At 36.3% G+C, this 18,565-nt stretch overlaps 1 protein-coding gene across 1 annotated transcript in view; it reads left to right on the top strand.

Moving 5' to 3' along the window:
* Positions 1-18,565, top strand: part of LRRIQ1 (leucine rich repeats and IQ motif containing 1) — a 190,795-nt gene that overhangs the window by 29,698 nt on the left and 142,532 nt on the right. The window contains 3 exon segments of the mRNA XM_063615130.1: positions 4,920-4,960; positions 4,962-5,081; positions 5,083-5,113. Of these exon segments, the coding sequence (XP_063471200.1) occupies positions 4,920-4,960; positions 4,962-5,081; positions 5,083-5,113 (192 nt within the window).

An 18,565-nucleotide genomic window follows, 5' to 3' on the forward strand; every position in this document is an offset into this window, starting at 1 on the left:
TCTGCATATTTTATTTGTGTTATACTTTTAAAATTTAGATTAGAAAAATAAAATTATTTTTAATGTCTATAAAAGGAATATGCTCTCCCACCACTGGCAACTCTGTAGTTCTTAGCAGCACCCTAAGTTAGTATATTTACTTCTCTTTTTCTTTTCCTACAACCAATAGTGATTTGAGCTCTATGGGAATATAACACCTTGATATTGTGCCATGATATTTTTATGGATCATCTGCTTCCCAAATGCCTTAGCAATTGTTGTAACTGTTTGCTGGTAAACCTTTTTCATCACCACTCTCATTAGCTACATACATCACTTGGACTTATCTTTCCTTCTTCAGATAAAGTTGCTAAAACCACGTGAAAGATTCATCAGGCTGCATCTCCCTAAACTTCTCAGTCCCTCTGGAGCTATATCTGCATGTAACTATATTTACTTCCTTCCTGATATCTTATAATTTATGTAGGTAGCAATGAAGATCTCTGTTCTTACTTAAAGACCAGTCCTTTTATTTTTTTTTTACTATTATTATTATTATACTTTAAGTTTTAGGGTACATGTGCACAATGTGCAGGTTTGTTACATATGTATCCATGTGCCATGTTGGTGTGCTGCACCCATTAACTCGTCATTTAGCATTAGGTATATCGGCCGGTGCTGTCCCTCCCTCCTCCCCCCACCCCACAACAGTCCCCGGAGTGTGATGTTCCCCTTCCTGTGTCCATGTGTTCCCACTGTTCAATTCCCACCTATGAGTGAGAACATGCGGTGTTTGGTTTTTTTGTCCTTGCAATAGTTTACTGAGAATGATGGTTTCCAGCTTCATCCATGTCCCTACAAAGGACATGAACTCATCATTTTTTATGGCTGCATAGTATTCCATGGTGTATATGTACCACATTTTCTTAATCCAGTCTATTGTTGTTGGACATTTGGGTTGGTTCCAAGTCTTTGCTATTGTGAATAGTGCCGCAATAAACATACGTGTGCATGTGTCTTTATAGCAGCATGATTTATAGTCCTTTGGGTATATACTCAGTAATGGGATGGCTGGGTCAAATGGTATTTCTAGTTCTAGATCCCTGAGGAATTGCCATACTGACTTCCACAATGGTTGAACTAGTTTATAGTCCCACCAACAGTGTAAAAGTGTTCCTGTTTCTCCACATCCTCTCCAGCACCTGTTGTTTCCTGACTTTTTAATGATCGCCATTCTAAGTGGTATGAGATGGTATCTCATTGTGGTTTTGATTTGCATTTCTCTGATGGCCAGTGATGATGAGCATTTTTTCATGTGTTTTTTTGGCTGCATAAATGTCTTCTTTTGAGAAGTGTCTGTTCATGTCCTTCTCCCACTTTTTGATGGGGTTGTTTTTTTTCTTGTAAATTTGTTTGAGTTCATTGTAGATTCTGGATATTAGCCCTTTGTCAGATGAGTAGGTTGCAAAAATTTTCTCCCATTTTGTAGGTTGCCTGTTCACTCTGATGGTAGTTTCTTTTGCTGTGCAGAAGCTATTTAGTTTAATTAGATCCCCTTTGTCAATTTTGGCTTTTGTTGCCGTTGCTTTTGGTGTTTTAGACATGAAGTCCTTGCCCATGCCTATGTCCTGAATGGTATTGCCTAGGTTTTCTTCTAGGGTTTTGATGGTTTTAGGTCTAACATGTAAGTCTTTAATCCATCTTGAATTAATTTTTGTATAAGGTGTAAGGAAGGGATCCAGTTTCAGCTTTCTACATATGGCTAGCCAGTTTTCCCAGCACCATTTATTTACTAGGGAATCCTTTTCCCATTGCTTGTTTTTCTCAGGTTTGTCAAAGATCAGATAGTTGTAGATATGTGGCATTATTTCTGAGGGCTCTGTTCTGTTCCATTGATCTATGTCTCTGTTGTGGCACCAATCATAACATCAATAATGAGTATATATTACATTTATCTAGGTCTTTGAAGTCTCCTTAAACCTGCAGCAGTCCTCACGGCTTTTTTTTTTTTTTCCATTCCATTGATTTGTTGCAGAACCTGTGTGAATTGTCTTACAGAATGTCCCGCCTCAGGCTTTGTCCATTTACTTTTTTTAGTTTTAATGAAATTGTTTCATTAAGCCATGTATTTTCTATAGATTGAAGTTAGTTAAAAACGGTTTGATTAAGTTAAAAAGTAAGCTGCTTTGGCAGGAATTCTTCATAGGTGGTGTTCTGTGCTTTATATTTGATTACATCAGCAGTCATACAGTATTTGACAGTTTAATTTTAGTGATGCTACACTTGAGTGTTTGGTGTAGCTGATGATAGCCTAAACACTCCATTATAAATTCTCCATCAACCTTTCATCTAGTGTTCATCCATTGATTAATATGACCTGGATCAATTAACACAGCAGAGGATGTGATTTGTGAGTTTTCTATTTGATCATTTATTCCACAGCCTTTAAGCTGGAATTCTTTAATCAGTTAGAACTATTTTGTTATCCTGAAATGGTTTGTAGCAGAATGACAGGGCTAAATGCTTACTATTGTATTGAGAAATTCTTAAAGTCTTAGTGACCCTAGTTACTTTCAGTGGTGCCAACTTGTTTTTTGTTTGTTTGTTTAGTTTGTTTTACTACTTGTTCTACCTTTCTCTCTCTTTGTCAATATTCGTAGGAAAATAGACATTTTTATAGCTCAGAATATTTCAGTCAGTTGCTCTGTTATTCGTTTTGATACTCTAATTATTTTGTATTGTGAACTTGAATTGAGGATAGCAAATATGCTTTAGACTTATAGCTGTATTCATTTTTTCTTCCACTATATTCCTTGGTTTATGGCAACATTAATATAACCACCTGCCATATCTTATCCATAAAATAGCTTCAAAACAACAATGCCACTATTACTATTTATGGTATAACTTACTAATTTTAAGATTTATTTACCTTTTTTGTCCTTGCACTATCCCAAACAGATATGATTAAAATAGTATGTTATAAAATCATTTGAAATATTTTATCTTTGGGATTAGATTATAAATTTGATAATTTAGTTTACTAAATTAACTAATTTGATAAATTAATTCACTTTTCCCATTTGGTTGTGTTTAACTCTTTTATGTAACACAGATTCATGATTCCAAAATGAAAACTACATTGAAAAAGCATATTCAAGATATTGTGCATTAGTCCCTGTCCTTTTCACTCTTCTTTCCCATTTACTTTTATATGTGGAATTTTTGTATAATATTTACATATATAATATGTAAAACATATATATGTGTGCATCTATATATATGCACATATCTAAGGAAATACATGTATGTATGCTAATCCTCTCACAAAATGTAGCATATTTTAAGTACTATTCTTTGTCATGCTTTTTTTACTTAACAACATATTATGGAATTTATAATTCTTTTTCCATAGCTACTTAATATTCTATTGTGTGGAATAACCAGAGTTTTCCTATTTTTGCCTTGCTGATGGATATCGAGTGGTTTCCAATCTTCCATATTACCATAATGAATATGACATCTATTTAATTTCATATTTGATCAGATATATCTTCAGGTTAATTTCCTGCAATTTGTATCAATGGGTCAAAAGATATCTATAATTTAGGAAGATAGTGTCAGACTCCCTTTATATATATTTTGCCTGTTCTCATGCTGCTGATAAAGACATAGCCGAGAATGGGTGATTTATAAAGGAAAGAGGTTTAATGGACTCACAGTTACACATGGCTGGGGCCTCAAAATCATAGAGGAAGACAATGCAAGAGCAAAGGGATGTCTTACATGGCGGCAGGCCAAAGAGCTTGTGCAGGGGAACTCCCATTTATAAAACCATCAGATCTTGTGAGACTTATTCACTGCCACAAGAACAGTATGGAGGAAACTTCTCCCATGATTCAGTTATCTCTACCTGGCCTGCCCTTGACGTGTGGGGATTATTATAATTCAAGGTGAGATTTGGGTGGGGACACAACCAAACCATAAAACTGCCATTTAGTACTTTTACCACAAATGCATGATAATACTAGTTTCTTGGCTTTTTCTTTTCTGTTTATTATGCTGTTCTTTTCTATTTTGAGTTAAATATTTAATTCAATTATTTTTAAATTTTTTCAATCATATTGATATAAATCCTTAAATCTGTAGATTTTCCTCTGAGCAATGCTTAGTTTGTAACTTGTGACATGTAGATATTTTCATCATTTTTATAATTTTAGGGTTTTTAAAAATCTTTTACCTAAGATATAAAATTTCCATATAGAAAGGTCATTTTTTTGGTGATTCTTTTTAGTTTTATTGCTTTATAGCTGGAGAATAATTTTTGTGCTATTTCTCATTTTGGAACTTATTTTGGCCCTCTTGCTAATCTAATATGTGGTCAATTTTCGTTAATGTTTTAGACGTACTTGAAAAGGAGGCAGGGTTTTTTATTATTGGGATAAAGAGTTTATTTTGTATGTATAAGATCTACCTTACTGATAATTTTTTTAAAGGTGTTCTATTTGCTTGATTTACTTTGGACTGAGGAAGTTGCGTGTGAATTTGCCTGTTATTGATTTGTCGTTAATCAGCCTTTTTTTTTGGTAAATCCTTTGGTTTCTGTTTTGTGAATGTTACTACCATGCAATTGTATAAATGCCTTATCTTTTTTGTAAATTTTAGCTTTGACTATTATGTTTTTTTCATTTTCTCTTTAATGCCTTTGAAACTAAATTCTACCTTGTCTGATATGGTTTATTTTAATTTTTGTTTGCCTACCTGCCCATCTATTTTATTTTTAACCTTTTGAATCAAGTTTAGACATTTATTTTTATACAGTATAGATTTAGGTTTTATTTTTTGCTCCAAGTTTAAATTTTTTTCTCATATAAGCTATAACCACTTGCATTTATTAATTCACCTTATATATTTGGTCTTAATTCTGTCATCCTTCTCAGGATATTCCTTCTTTCTGGAAGAAAACCTTGTTGACAATACAGGGGGTCTGCCATCACTTGGGCACATCCACTTCTTACTTATCCCTCGCACAAGTCTGGATTCCAACTGGATTATGTTGGTCCCGGATATCTATTACTTCACTTACAAAAAATTCAGATTGTTAATTTCCTTATCTCCCACTTATACTGGAATTGTAAGTTGTGTTTATTTTTTATTTTGTTACTCTTTATGGATTTCTGGAGGAGGTGTGGGGAGAGTTGGATCTAGGCAGTCACCATCATCTCCTTTATTTTTTTTAATATAGGAAAAATATAGCTGTTTTCACAAACTAAGCTTTATTTTGCAAACATTTCAAGGCACACTTTTGAAAATATAACATATAATATGCTTTAATGTGTTTATTTGCCCGCGTTCTTGTGCTGCCTGCTTTGGGATTACTATGACTTCTCCCATATGGAAATGCTGATAGTTTTGACACAAATATTTTTACTTTAAAATTTTAGTTTAAAATAATTTTGTTGTTGTTGGAGTGAAGGCAAGTGCATTGATAGTGTATGTTACTATATTGGCACACACTGAAGCAAACTTTAAAAAGAAAGAAAAAGGCTGTTTGTAAAAAAAGAAATGCTTGAATTCCCATTTACTTCATTTTCGTTGCCAGCAGTGCTGTACGGAATTTTTTTGGTAAGTAGTGGATTTCCTGGGATAGGATATCAGCAAGATTTATTTGAAAACTGCCATAGTATTAATTGATAAACCTGAGATATCTCTGTGCGTGCAGTACAGCGCAAACAAGGTAAAAGACTTCTTTGGTGTCTGTTGGGTACAATGAAAACACTGTATTTATTGAGTGTGAGAATAATATACATGAGAAAGTAGATTTTCTGAAGAGCAATTGGAGTCTGTTTTTCATCTTCAGGAACTGCTTAGAGATTCTGATTGAGCTAAGCGAAAAGCATAGATTTTGTCTTTCAGTGATATATTGATGCTAAGAACTCTTATGAAGGGAGACAAACATAGATTTGTGTTTGTAAGTTATTGAGTTACTATTCCATGCTATAATATTTCTTAAGGAGGTGAAATAAAATTGGAAGCAATACCACAGTATTTCACATTGGTAGTTTCAAGTTTAATTTGTTTCTAATTCTTACTGTGCTATAGTTATCACAGTAGTTAATATGTAATGTTAACTCTATTCTTTTTATTAGAAAATATTAATGTACATATTTATTTGGTTGATACTATTTGCATTTAAGTGAATGAGAATAGGGAATGTGTCAATCTTTTTAAGGCAATTTATTTGAAATTAGTTATGAATGTTTTCCATTCTAATTAAACTATGCAGTTGTAAAAATAAAAATATAATGTGAAATATTCATATCAGTTTTATTTTATTTTTTAATTTTTATTTTTGTGGGTACATAGTAGGTGTATATATTTATGGGATACATGTGATGTTTTGACATAGGCATGCAATGTGTAATAATAATATCACGGAAAATGGGGTATCTATCCCCTCAAACGTTTATCCTTTGTTTCTACAAACAAATTACAATCTTTTAGTTATATTAAAATGTACATTTATGTTATTATTAACTATCATGCTATTGTGCTATCAGATAGTAGGTCTTATTCATTCATTCTGTATTTTTTTTATATATACATTAAGCAAGCATCCCCAACTCCTCCCAGCCCCTCACTACCTTTCCCAGCTTCTGGTAACATCCTTCTACTCTCTATTTTATTACCAGTTTTAAATAAGAAAATCTTTCATGTTGTCCTTTGTTTGAAATTTCCCATAAGTAAATTTAAGGCAAAATTGGTAAAACTGTGTTTTCTATATGAGATGTGGCAAAAAATATATTGAATGAATGTTGCCATATGATTGTTAAAGTTTATAAAATGGTTCATGGAAAACCTTTAGTACTTTGAGTTAGTATTTTTCAGTTAGTTTTTAAAGTAAGAATAGCCAAAGCAAATGAAAAACAGGGGATTTATAATTTAAAATCTAGTTGTCTTTATTTCTCTTATTTTATGTTGAATTTCATTGACTTTCTAGCAGAAAATTTTAAAACTAAATTAATTTTGAATAAATCCGTATTTGAAAAAAGTTATTTTATGCATTTTATTTACATAAAAATACAATTTAGTATTATATAGTAATAGATAGCTTTCTTACCAACAGGTATTTAAGTGCTTTATACAAATTAACTCATTTGCTTTTCACATCACTGGCGTGAGTTAGGTACTATTAAATATTTTCGGTTGGGCACAGTGGCTCACGCTTATAATCCCAGCACTTTGGGAAGCCAAAAAGGGAGGATCACTTAAGGCCAGAAGTTCAAGACCAAACTGGGCAACATAGTGGGGCCCTGCCTCTACACTTTTTTTTTTTTTTTATTAGCTAGGGGTATTAGGCCATTTATGCCTTCCTATAAAGAAATACTCAAGACTAGGTAAAACAAAAGAGATTTAATTGGCTCATGGTTCTGCAGGCTTTACAGGAAGCATGGTACTGACATCTGCTTGGCTTCTAGAGAGGCCTCAGGAAGCTTACAATCATGGCAGAAGGTGAAGCTGGCGCAGGCACGTTGCAAGGCAAAAGCAGGAGCAAGGGAGACAGAATGTGGTGGTGGTGGGGATACTGCCATATACTTTTAAATAACCAGATCTTGTGAGAACTCTATCTCCAAGACAGCACCAAGCCCTGATGGACCCGCCCCCATGATCCAAACACCTCCCAGCAGGCCCCACCTCCAGCATTGAGGATTAGAATTCAACATGAGATCTGGACAGGGAGAAATATCCAAACTGTATCACTGAGTATGGTGGCACGCTCCTGCATTCCCAGCTACTCGGGAGGCTGAGTTGAGAGGATCTCATGAGACTGCAGTGAGCTGTGATCATGCCATGCACTCCAGGCTGGGTGACAAACAGAAACCTTGTCTCAAAAAAAAAAAAAAAAAAAAAAAATTCCAACCACACCAGATAAGAAAACTGAGACACAAAGAAGTAAAGTAAATTATCTAGAATTACACAGCTAGTGAATGATAGACACAGGATTTGAAACTCAGCAGTCTATCCCTAGTGCCTAATTTTTAAATTACCCTATTCTTCTACTTTTTAAATAAATATACATTTAATAATTAAGATTACTACTATTTTTATACTACATTAAAACTCTTTATACTGAACAAATGTAATGATTTTGACATTTTTTTCAAAATGAATTTGTTGAGTACCTATATGTATAAGCGCTTTTCCAGCACTGAAATATTTCTGGGGATGTAGCAATAAACAAAATAAATGATTATCTTGACTTTTTCCACCCAAAACAAATGACTCTCTTGACTTTAATATCATAGTAATATACATTTTATATATATATGGAATTGGAATAAGTTATTTATTTTATTAAATATTGGATAAAATAAAAATAAATATAATGTTAACATGTAAGAGTAAATGATTATTTTTATATTCTTGTTCATGATATTTCTGTCTCTGTTTAGGAAAACTTTAATCTGAAAACATATTTCTTTAATTTAAGCAATATATTTGCCAATTTATAAATTTCACATATATTCCTAAAAATTATCATTGTAAATAGTAGAGATACTAAGAGTTTTTTTCCTACTTTATTTTCTAGATAATGTTGCTTTCTGGAAAATTGCCCACTAGTATTATAAATATGAAAGATATGGAAATAATTTAACATTTTCACATAGGCTTGATTGCTGTATCGTGGCTCATAGTGCTTGGAATAATTCTTGCTTTCAAATATTGTCTTTGAATCATTGGGAGGAAAAATAAAGTAAGAGAACTCTAGACATTTTGCTTATAAGAATCTTTTTCACTATTACCTATTCAGTGATTTTTTTTTTTTTGGAGTCCACTAGATGGTGCTAGCTTACTTGTTAGTTTTGAAGGGCAACACAATGCTTAGTGTAAAGCTGAAAGGGATCTTAGGTATCTCACCAGTCTAGGCTGCTTAGTTTACAGATGAAAAAACACTCACATAGTTTTCATCTAACTCATGGCAGAGGTAGGGCTGGGATCCAAGTTTCCTGATTCCTGTTTCAGTATTACTCTTTCTATACAACATGTATAATCCTGAATGAAGTACTTTTGCACTAAAATTAAAAAATCTCAAATGCAACTTTGTATGTTTGTATGTGTGAATGAAAAACCATCAGACGTGGCAATCAGTGAACAGCTGAAGGAGATTGATCTCCAGTGAAAAACCTCCAGCCTAATTTAACATTTTTAGTTTTGCTGTTCCTTACAGAATTTTCTCCCCTGTGGCAGGAATGTTTTATTAGACCATTGGCTCATTTCTGTGGGAAGAATTATTTGAAATAGATATTTGTAGAAAGTATGGCCGAAAGTTAATTTTGCCATGGCATGAGCCCTTTGAAGAGTAAACACACTTGACTTAAGTTTTGTTTTGTGAGATCTAGGAAACTTTAAAAGAGCTGTTAAAAGAATATATTTAACCAGTAAGCTAAACAATATTTAAGCAAGTCTTTATTTGTATTATATTTAAGTCCTTTGAAAAGGCTCTTTAATATTTTTGTGGCTATTGTTTGTTTTATTTTGAATGGGGCAGTGGAAGAAATATTGGATATTTTATCTGGGAAGGAATAATTTTCTTAGAGGTGTTAAGGAATTAATGGTATCCTAAGATAGGACTTGCTGTAAGTTTATTTTACTCAGTTGTCAGCCTTTATTTGACAGCAAAGAATTTGTAAAATTAGGACAGGCATGGTGGCTTACACCTGTAATCACAGCACTTTGGGAGGCCAAGCTGGGAAGATTGCTTGAGCTCACGAGTTCGAGACCAGCCTGGGCAACACAGTGAGACCTCATTTCTACTAAAAAAAATAAAAATAAAAATAAAAAAAATAAGCCAGGTGGGGTGGTGCATGCTTGTGGCTCCAGCTATTTCAGAGGCTGAGATGGGAGGATCACTTGAGCTTGGGGGATCAAGGCTGTAGTAAGCCGAGATCACACCAATGCACTCCAACCTGGGCACCAGAACGAGACCCTGTCTCAAAAAAAAAAAAAAAAAATTAAGATTAAAGACAAAGGGTAGCAACCTACTCTAACTTCATTTACATCTAGAACCCTCCCACCCCTTCCATCCAAGTGCATTTATGGAATCGATTACTGTTTAATCAGTTATGAATAGAGTTTTTGGAATGTATATTAATATTCTGTTTCTCCTTTAAAGTTTGACTCAAAATTCAGCCCTCTCTGAAGCCTTATTTGGTCACCACAAATTTATAAACTCCTTGTTTTATTAAGAATAATTATTGGGAAATAATAATAGCTATCACTTTTAGTAGCTATCATGTGAAAATCCTATATAATATTATTTTTAATCCTCATAATGAGGTGAAGTTACCCTCACTCTATAAATATAAAAGCTAAAGCTCAGAGAAGTTAAGTTACTTGTCTACCTTCAAATAGCTAGTTCGGGAGTAGGCCTGTTTTTTACAACTCAGGACGGCCTACTTCAGAACCTACATATTTTTGTTGTGCCACCTGCCTGTTGATTAAGTGTGGTACTGATAATATTAGCAATGACTCTCATGATTATTGTAGTTCAATCTTTTTATTCTTATGTATTTTTTACTTTAAATGTTTTTGAGGGCATGCTATTTGGTGCCTGCAAATTTATAACTGTTATGTGTTTCTGTTAAATTGACAAGTTTCATCATTTTAAAACGTCGCTTTTCATAGGTAGTAAAGCTTTCTGCTTTAGTCTTCTGTGTCTTATATAATTAAATGAGCTTTATTTTAGATGCAGGACCGTTTCACATTCTCAAAAATTATTGAGCACCTCTCTCAAATAACTTATTTGTATGGGTTATGTCTAGCAATATTGCCAAGTAGTCAGAAAAAAACAAAATTTTTACGTTTTATTAATTCATTTAGAATTTCAAATAATAAAAACTTTGGATTCACAAAAATTTTATAAATGTTAATTCTGTTTTCTAAACAAAGAGTTATAGTGAGAAGAAGGGTGTTGTTACACATTTTTGTAAATCTCTTTAATGTCTAACTTAACACAAGACATCTGGCTTCTCATATTTGCCTCTGCAGTCAATTTGCTATAATATCACAAGTCATGTAGCCTCTGGAAAACTCCACTATACTCTCTTGACCAAATGAGAGTGGAAAACCAAATAGCATTTTGGAATTATTATGAAAGCAGTACTGACCTTACAGAACCTTTAAAAGCATCTCTGGGAGGTCTCTGGACCACACTTTGAGAACCACTAGTTTAGTGTTCACATGATGTATCTTTTCCTTTTTTTTTTGTGTTGGAGTCTCGCTCTGTCTCGGCTCACTGCAAGCTCCGCCTCCCAAGTTCAAGCAATTCTTTTGCCTCAGCCTCTCGAGTAGATGGGATTACAGGCGCTCACCACCATGCCCGGCTAATTTTTTGTATTTTTAGTAGAGATGGGGTTTCACCATGTTGGCCAGGCTGGTCTCGAACTCCTGACCTCAGGATCCGCCTGCCTCCACCTCCCAAAGTGCTGGGATTACAGGTGTAAGAGCCGCCACCATGCCCAGCCTCTATCTTTTTACTTAAAATATGTCTACAAATTTTGTTTCCAGCTTGTCTCTTTTTTGTAACATGAAAATTTGTTGATTTTGTTATTGCTTTATCTGGACTGGCTTACAAACTCTAGCTTTGATTTGTAGCCATTAGTCCTTAGCAATTAATTAGTTATATCATTAATTTCATATAATCATTGATGTATTTGAGATTAAACTATCTTACTATTTTTTATTCTGTTCATTCTGCCTGCTTTTTTTCTTTTTGCCCTTATTTATTGGGTTAGTTTGTTCTTGGTATTCTAGTTCCTGTAGGCGTGATGTTAAATTGTTAATTTGAGATTTTTCTAACTTCTTGATGTAGGCATTTAGTGCTATAAACTTTCCTCTTAACACTGTTGTAGCTGTTTCCCAGAGATTTTGGTATATTGTGTATCCTTTTTCATTTATTTCAAATAATTTGTAAATTTCTGCCTTAATTTTGTTGTTTAACCAAAAGGCATTCAGAAGCCAGTTGATTTCCATGTAGTTGTGTGGGTTTTGAGAGACCATCTTGGTGTTGATTTGTATTTTTATGCTACTGTGGTCTGAAAGTATGATTGGTATGATTCCTGTGTATTTTAATTCATTCAGATGCACTTTAGGCTGAGTATGAATTTGACTTTAGCATGTGTTCTGTGTGTAGATGAGAAGAATGTATATTCTGTGGTTTATGGGTAGAGCATTCTGTAGATACCTATTAGTTCCAGTTGCTGAAGTGTCAAATTTAAGTCTAGAATTTCTTTGTTGGTTTTCTGCTTAAATGATGATCTGTCTAATGCTATCCATGGGGAGTTGAAGTCCTCCATGATTACTGTGTGGCTAAGTCTTTTTGTAGGTCTAGAAGTACTCTTTTTATTAATTTAGGAGCTCCAATGTTGGGTCTGTATGTGTTTAGCGTAATTATGTCATCTTGTTGGATTCAACCCTTTATCATTATGCAATGCCCTTCTTTGTCCTTTTGAACTGTTGTTGGTTTAAAGCATAGTTTATCTGATATATGTATAGCAATTCCTGCTCTTCTATGTTTTCTCTTGCATGATAGACCTTTCTTGAACCCTTTACTTTGAGCCTATATGTTTTGTTAAGTGTGAGATAGACCTCTTGAAGACAACAGATAGATGGGTCTTGTTTTTTATTCAGCTTCTCAATTTGTGCCTTTTAAGGGGGCATTGTATTAGTTTATTCTCACACTGCTATAAAGAACAACCTGAGACTGGGTAATATATAAATAAATGAGGTTTAATTGACTCACCTTTCTGCATGCTTAAATAGGAAGCATGACTGGGAGGCCCCAGGAAACTTACAATCATGACAGAAGCTGAAGGGGAAAACAAGCACCTTCTTCACATGGTGGCAGGAGAGAGAGAGATAGCAGGGGTGAACTGCGACACACTTTTAAACCATCAGATCTCGTAACAGCTCAATCATTACCATGAGAACTGCGTGGCAATATCTGCCCCCTGATTCAATACCTCCCACCAAGGTTCCTCCCACAACATTGGGAATTACATTTTAATATAAGATTTGGGTGGGGGCACAGTGAAACCATGTAACTCTGGCATCTCCCAAATTCCATCTCCTCACATTTTAAAACACATTCATGCCTTCCCAACAACCCCCAAAGTCCTGCTCATTCCAGTATTAACCAAAAAGTTCAAGAACAAAATCTCATCTGAGACAAAGCACATCTCTGCCTATGGGCCTGTAAAATAAAAAACAAGTTAGTTACATAGAATATACAAGAGAGGTACAGGCATTGGGTAAATGCTCCCATTCCAAAAGGGAAAATTGGCCAAAACAAAGGGTCTACAGGCCGCATGCAAGTCTGAAATCCAATAGGGCAGTCATTAAACTTTAAAGTTTAATATTATCTTCTTTGACTCCATGTCTCACATCCAGGTCATGCTGATGTAAGTTGACTCCCATGGCCTTGAGAGGCTTCACCCCTGTGGCTTTGCACGTTATCCATCTGAGACCACTTCAGGCTGGACTTCCTTGTCCATATCACTGTTAGCAATTTGGTCAAAGCAATTCAAAAAGCCTCTAGGAAGACATCTTCCTGTCTTCTTCTGAGCCTTCCAAACTGTTCCAAACTCTGCCCATTACCCAGTTCCAAAGTTGCATCCACATTTTTGGATATCTTTATAACAGTACCCCACTCCTGGTACCAATTGTCTGTATTAGTTCATTCTGACATTGCTGTAAATAACTACCTGAGACTGGGAAATTTATGAAGAAAAGAGTTTTAATTTACTCACAGTTCTGCAGACTTAACAGGAAGCATGACTGAGAGCCCTCAGGACACTTAAAATCATGGTGGAAGGCAAACAGAAAGAAAACACCTTTTTTACATAATGGCAAAAGAAAGAGAGATAATGAGGGGGAACTGCCACACACTTTTAAACCGTCAGATCTCATGAGAACTCACTCACTATCACAAGAACAGCATGGGGGAAATACATCCCCATGAACCAGTCACCTCCCACCAGGTTCTTCCCCCAACATTGGGAATTAATGACTGATATGGTTTGGCTGTGTGTCCCCACCAAAATCTCAATTCAACATATAAGTCATTAGTTCTGTTTACATTCAAGGTTTATGTTGATATGTTAAGTTTTGACCCTATTGTGAAGTTTCCTTAAAGCATCTGTGGTTTCTTTTATGTAGTTCCCTTAAAGCATCTGTGGGCTATATACTTAGCTGTGATTTGGTGGTAGCAGTTATCATTCTTTCATCTCCATGTTTATATTTCCCTTAAGGATCTCTTGTAAGGCTGGTCTAGTGATAGTGAATTTCCTTAACATTTGTTTGTCAGAAAGAAATTTTATTTCTTCTTTGCTTATAAAGCTTATTTTGGCAGGATATGAAATTCTTGGTTGATGTTTCTTTTCTTTGAGAATGCTGAAAATAGTTCCCTAATCTCTTCTGGTTTGTATGGTTTCTGCTAAGATATCTGCTGTTAGTCTGATAAGGTTTCCTTTGTATGTGACCTGACCATTTTTTACCAGATGCATTTAAGTTTCTTTCTTTGGTGTTGACCTTAATTTTTGACTATATGCCTTGGTGATATTTATTTTGTGTATTATCTGGCAGTTGTCCTTTGGATTTCTTGGATCCAGATGTCTACCTCTCTAGCAAGACTAGGGAAATTTTCTTGAATTATTTCCTCAAATGTGTTTTCTAGGTTGTTTTCTTTTTCCATTTCTCTCCCTGGAATGCCAATAATTCATAGGTTTGTTAGCTTTACATAATAACATATTTCCTGGAGACTTTGTTCATTTTTAAATTTCTTTTTCCTTTATTTTTTTCTTACTGTGTTAGTTCAAATAACTGGTCTTCAAGCTCTGAAATTCTTTTTTGTCCTTGGTCTACTCTATTGATAAAGCTTTCAATTGTATTTTGAAAATCCTTAAGGCAATTTTTCAGTTCCATTATCTCTGATTGATTTGTTTTTACAATTTTTATATCTGCCTTCATTTTCTGTATTGCTTTAGATGTTTCTTTGCGTTGATTCTCAAACTTAACTTGGATCACATTGGACTTCCCTGCAATCCAAGCTTTGAAATATCCATCTGTTATCTCTGAGCCTCCACTTTGTCTAAGAACCATTGCTGACGAGCCATAGTGATACTTTGATAGTATAACAATATTCAGATTTTTAATGGTGTCTGATATAGTTTGGCTGTTTCCCCACTAAAATCTCATCTTGAATTGTAGTTCCTTTAATCCCCACATATCATGGGAGGGACCTGGTGGGAGGTAATTGAATCATGGAGGCAGTTACTTCCATGCTGTTCTCATGATAGTGAATGAGTTCTCATGAGATCTAATGGTTTTATAATGTTTCTTTTTCCCCTTTTGCTCATCATATCTCCTTCCTGTCACCATGCGAAGAAGGACATGTTTGCTTCCCTTTCCACCATTATTTTGTGAGACCTCCACAGCCCTGAACAAATGTGAATCAATTAAACCTCTTTCCTTTATAAATTACCGGTCTCACACAGTTCTTTGTAGCAGTGTGAGAATGGAATAATACAGTAAATTTGTTCTGATAGAGTTGTGTGCTGCTATAAGGATACCCAAAAATGTGGAAGCAACTTCAGAACTGGGTAACAGGCAGATGTTGAAACAGTTTCGAGCACTCCGAAGAAGAAAGGAAAATGTAGGAATGTGTGAAACTTCCTAGAGACTTGGAGGGATCCAGAAGACAGGAAGATGTGGAAAAGTTTGGAACTTCCTAGAGACTTGTTAAACGGCTTTCACGAGCATGCTTATAGTGATATGCACAATGAAGTCCAGGCTGAGGTAGTCTCAGATGGGATGAGAAACATTTTGGGAACTGGAGCAAAGGTGAGTCTTGCTGTGTTTTTGCAAAGAGACTGACAGCTTTTTCCCCCTGCCCTAGGGATCTGTGGAACTTTGAACTCCAGAGAGATAATTTGGGTTATCTGGTAGAAGTAATTTCTAAGTGGCAAAGCATTCAAGAGAAAGCAGAGAATGAAAGTTTGGAAAATATGCATCCTGAAGATGGGATATAAAAGAAAAATCCATTTTCTGGGGAGAAATTTAAGCTGGTTGAAGAAATTTGCATAATTAACGAGGAGCTGAATGTTAGTTACCAATTCAATAGGGAAAATATCTCCAGGGCATGCGAGAGGTCTTCAAGGGAGCCCTTCCTATCGCAGGCCTGGAGGCCTCAAAGGGAAAAGTGGTTTTGTGGGCCAGGCCCAGGGCCTTACTTCTGTGTGCAGACTCGGGACTTGGTACCCTGTGTCCCAGGCATGGCTAAAAGGGGCCAACATACGGCTCAAGCTGTTGTTTCAGAGTGCAAGTCCCCAGCCTTGGTGGCTTACATGTGGTGTTGGGCCTGCAGTTGTTTCAGAGTCAAGCCCCCAGCCTTGGTGGCTTACAGATGGTGTTGGGCCTGCAGTTGCACAGAAGCCATGAATTGAGGTCTGGGAACATCCACTTAGATTTCAGAGGATGTATGGAAATGCCTAGATATCCAAGCAGAAGTTTGCTGCAGGGGTGGAGCTCTCATGGAGAACCTTTGCTATGGCAGTCCAGAGGGACATGTTGGGTTGGATTTCCCACACAGATTCCCCACTGAGGCACTGCCTAGTGGAGCTGTGAGAAGAGGGCCACCATCTTCCAGAGCCAAGAATTATAGATCCACAGAAAGCTTACACTGTATGCCTTGAGAAGCCACAGTCACTCAAAGCCAACCTCTGAATACAGCTGTGAAGGAGGCTGTACCCTGCAAAGCCACAAGGGTGAAGCTGCTTAAGGCTGTGGGAGCCCATCTCTTGCATCAGCATGACCTGTATGTGAGACATGGAGTCAAAAGAGATCATTTTGGAACTTTAAGGTTTAATGACAGCGCTATTGGATTTCAAACTTGCATGGGGTCTCTAGCCCCTTTGTTTTGGCCAATTTCTCCCATTTGGAATAAGTGTATTTACCCAATGCCTGTACCCCCATTGTATCTAGGAAGTAGCTAACTTGCTTTCAGTTTTACAGACTAATAGGTGGAAGAGACTTGCTTTGCCTCAGATGAGACTTTGGACTTGGACTTTTAGGTTAATGCTGGAATGAACTAAGACTTTGGGGGCTGTTGGAAAGGCATGACTGTATTTTGAAATGTGAGGACATGAGGTTTGGGAGGGGCCAGGGGCATAATGATATGGTTTGACTGCGTCCCTACGCAAATTTCATCTTGAATTGTAGTTCCCATAATCCGCACATGTTGTAGGAGGGACTCGGTGGAAGATAATTGAATCGTGGTGGTTACCTTCATGCTGTTCTCATGATAGTGAGTGAGTTCTCATGAGATCTGATGGTTTTATTAGGGGCTTTTCCCCTTTTGCTCGACACGTCTTCTTCCTGTTGCCATGTAAAGAAGGATGTGTTTGCTTCCCCTTCTGCCATGATTATAAGTTTCCTGGGGCCTCCCCAGCCCTGTGGAACTGTGAGTCAATTAAGCTTCTTTTCTTTATAAATTACTCAGTCTCAGGTAGTTCTTTATCACAGTGTAAAAACGGACTAATAGTGGCAGAATTCTTACACTGTTTTTTTTTCTCATATTGAGAGGGTTGTGTTTTGTAGGACCTTTTGGATTTGCTTCCATAGTCCTATGCACTCTGTGGGAAGGTTTTGTATTGGGATGCTCAGTTTAACCTGCAAACCAGTAGGTAGTGTTTGCAGGTAAGAGCCAGCTGCCACACAAACAGGTGTGTATGACCCTTATCTGTGTTAACCGTGAGCTACTCTCTATTGTTTCAGTTGAAGGACTGGGTAGTTGGGTGTCTGATCTCCTGAGCTTCCTATTCCAGGGGGGTGTGGGGACACAGCTGGTCAAAGCTGGAGGCCCTGGCTTGTTCATGAATATACCTATGACAAGCACAAGCACCGGCTGTAATGAAGGTGGCTGGGAGGAATTCCTGCTGAAGTGAACTGAGGTCTCTGTGGAGAGATAAGGGAGAGTCACTGGCTTTTCTTCCTAGATAGGTGGGGGATATGATCTCTTTTCCTATCACACCCTGATTCCAAGGCTTGAGAATTCTAATTCCGATGACATTGTAGCCTATCTCTGTCCCATAATGTGGTTGAGTGTCATGAGAAACGTCTGATTTGCAACTCTTCGTTGGTGTGGTTTCAGAGCATAACCTCATCACTCAGCCTGATACAGACAGCGTCATGGCTCACCTGTTCTCCAGTGTGTCAGCCTTCTGCTTCTTGTAAAGTGAGGGCTCTACCTTTGAGCCCATGCCGGTGGGTGTTGGTTGTGGTGGTCTTAACTGGTTGGGTTGCCCTGACATCAGACCCTGGGGGTAGTGGTCAGGTGCCAGAGGAGTTGGACTGGGCTAAGTAGTTCACCCATTCACAAGCCTCTAGATAGCCCACTGAACAATGCGTATGAGTCCTGAAGGGGCTGTACTGGAGTCAGCCTAGCACAGAGTTCAGATACTAATAGATAACAATTTTCTCTAAGTTGTAATTGTTATTTTACATTATAGGAAAATATCAGTACATAAAT

The sequence above is a fragment of the Symphalangus syndactylus genome, chromosome 13 (genome assembly GCF_028878055.3).
Source record: "Symphalangus syndactylus isolate Jambi chromosome 13, NHGRI_mSymSyn1-v2.1_pri, whole genome shotgun sequence".
Taxonomy (NCBI): Eukaryota; Metazoa; Chordata; class Mammalia; order Primates; family Hylobatidae; genus Symphalangus; species Symphalangus syndactylus.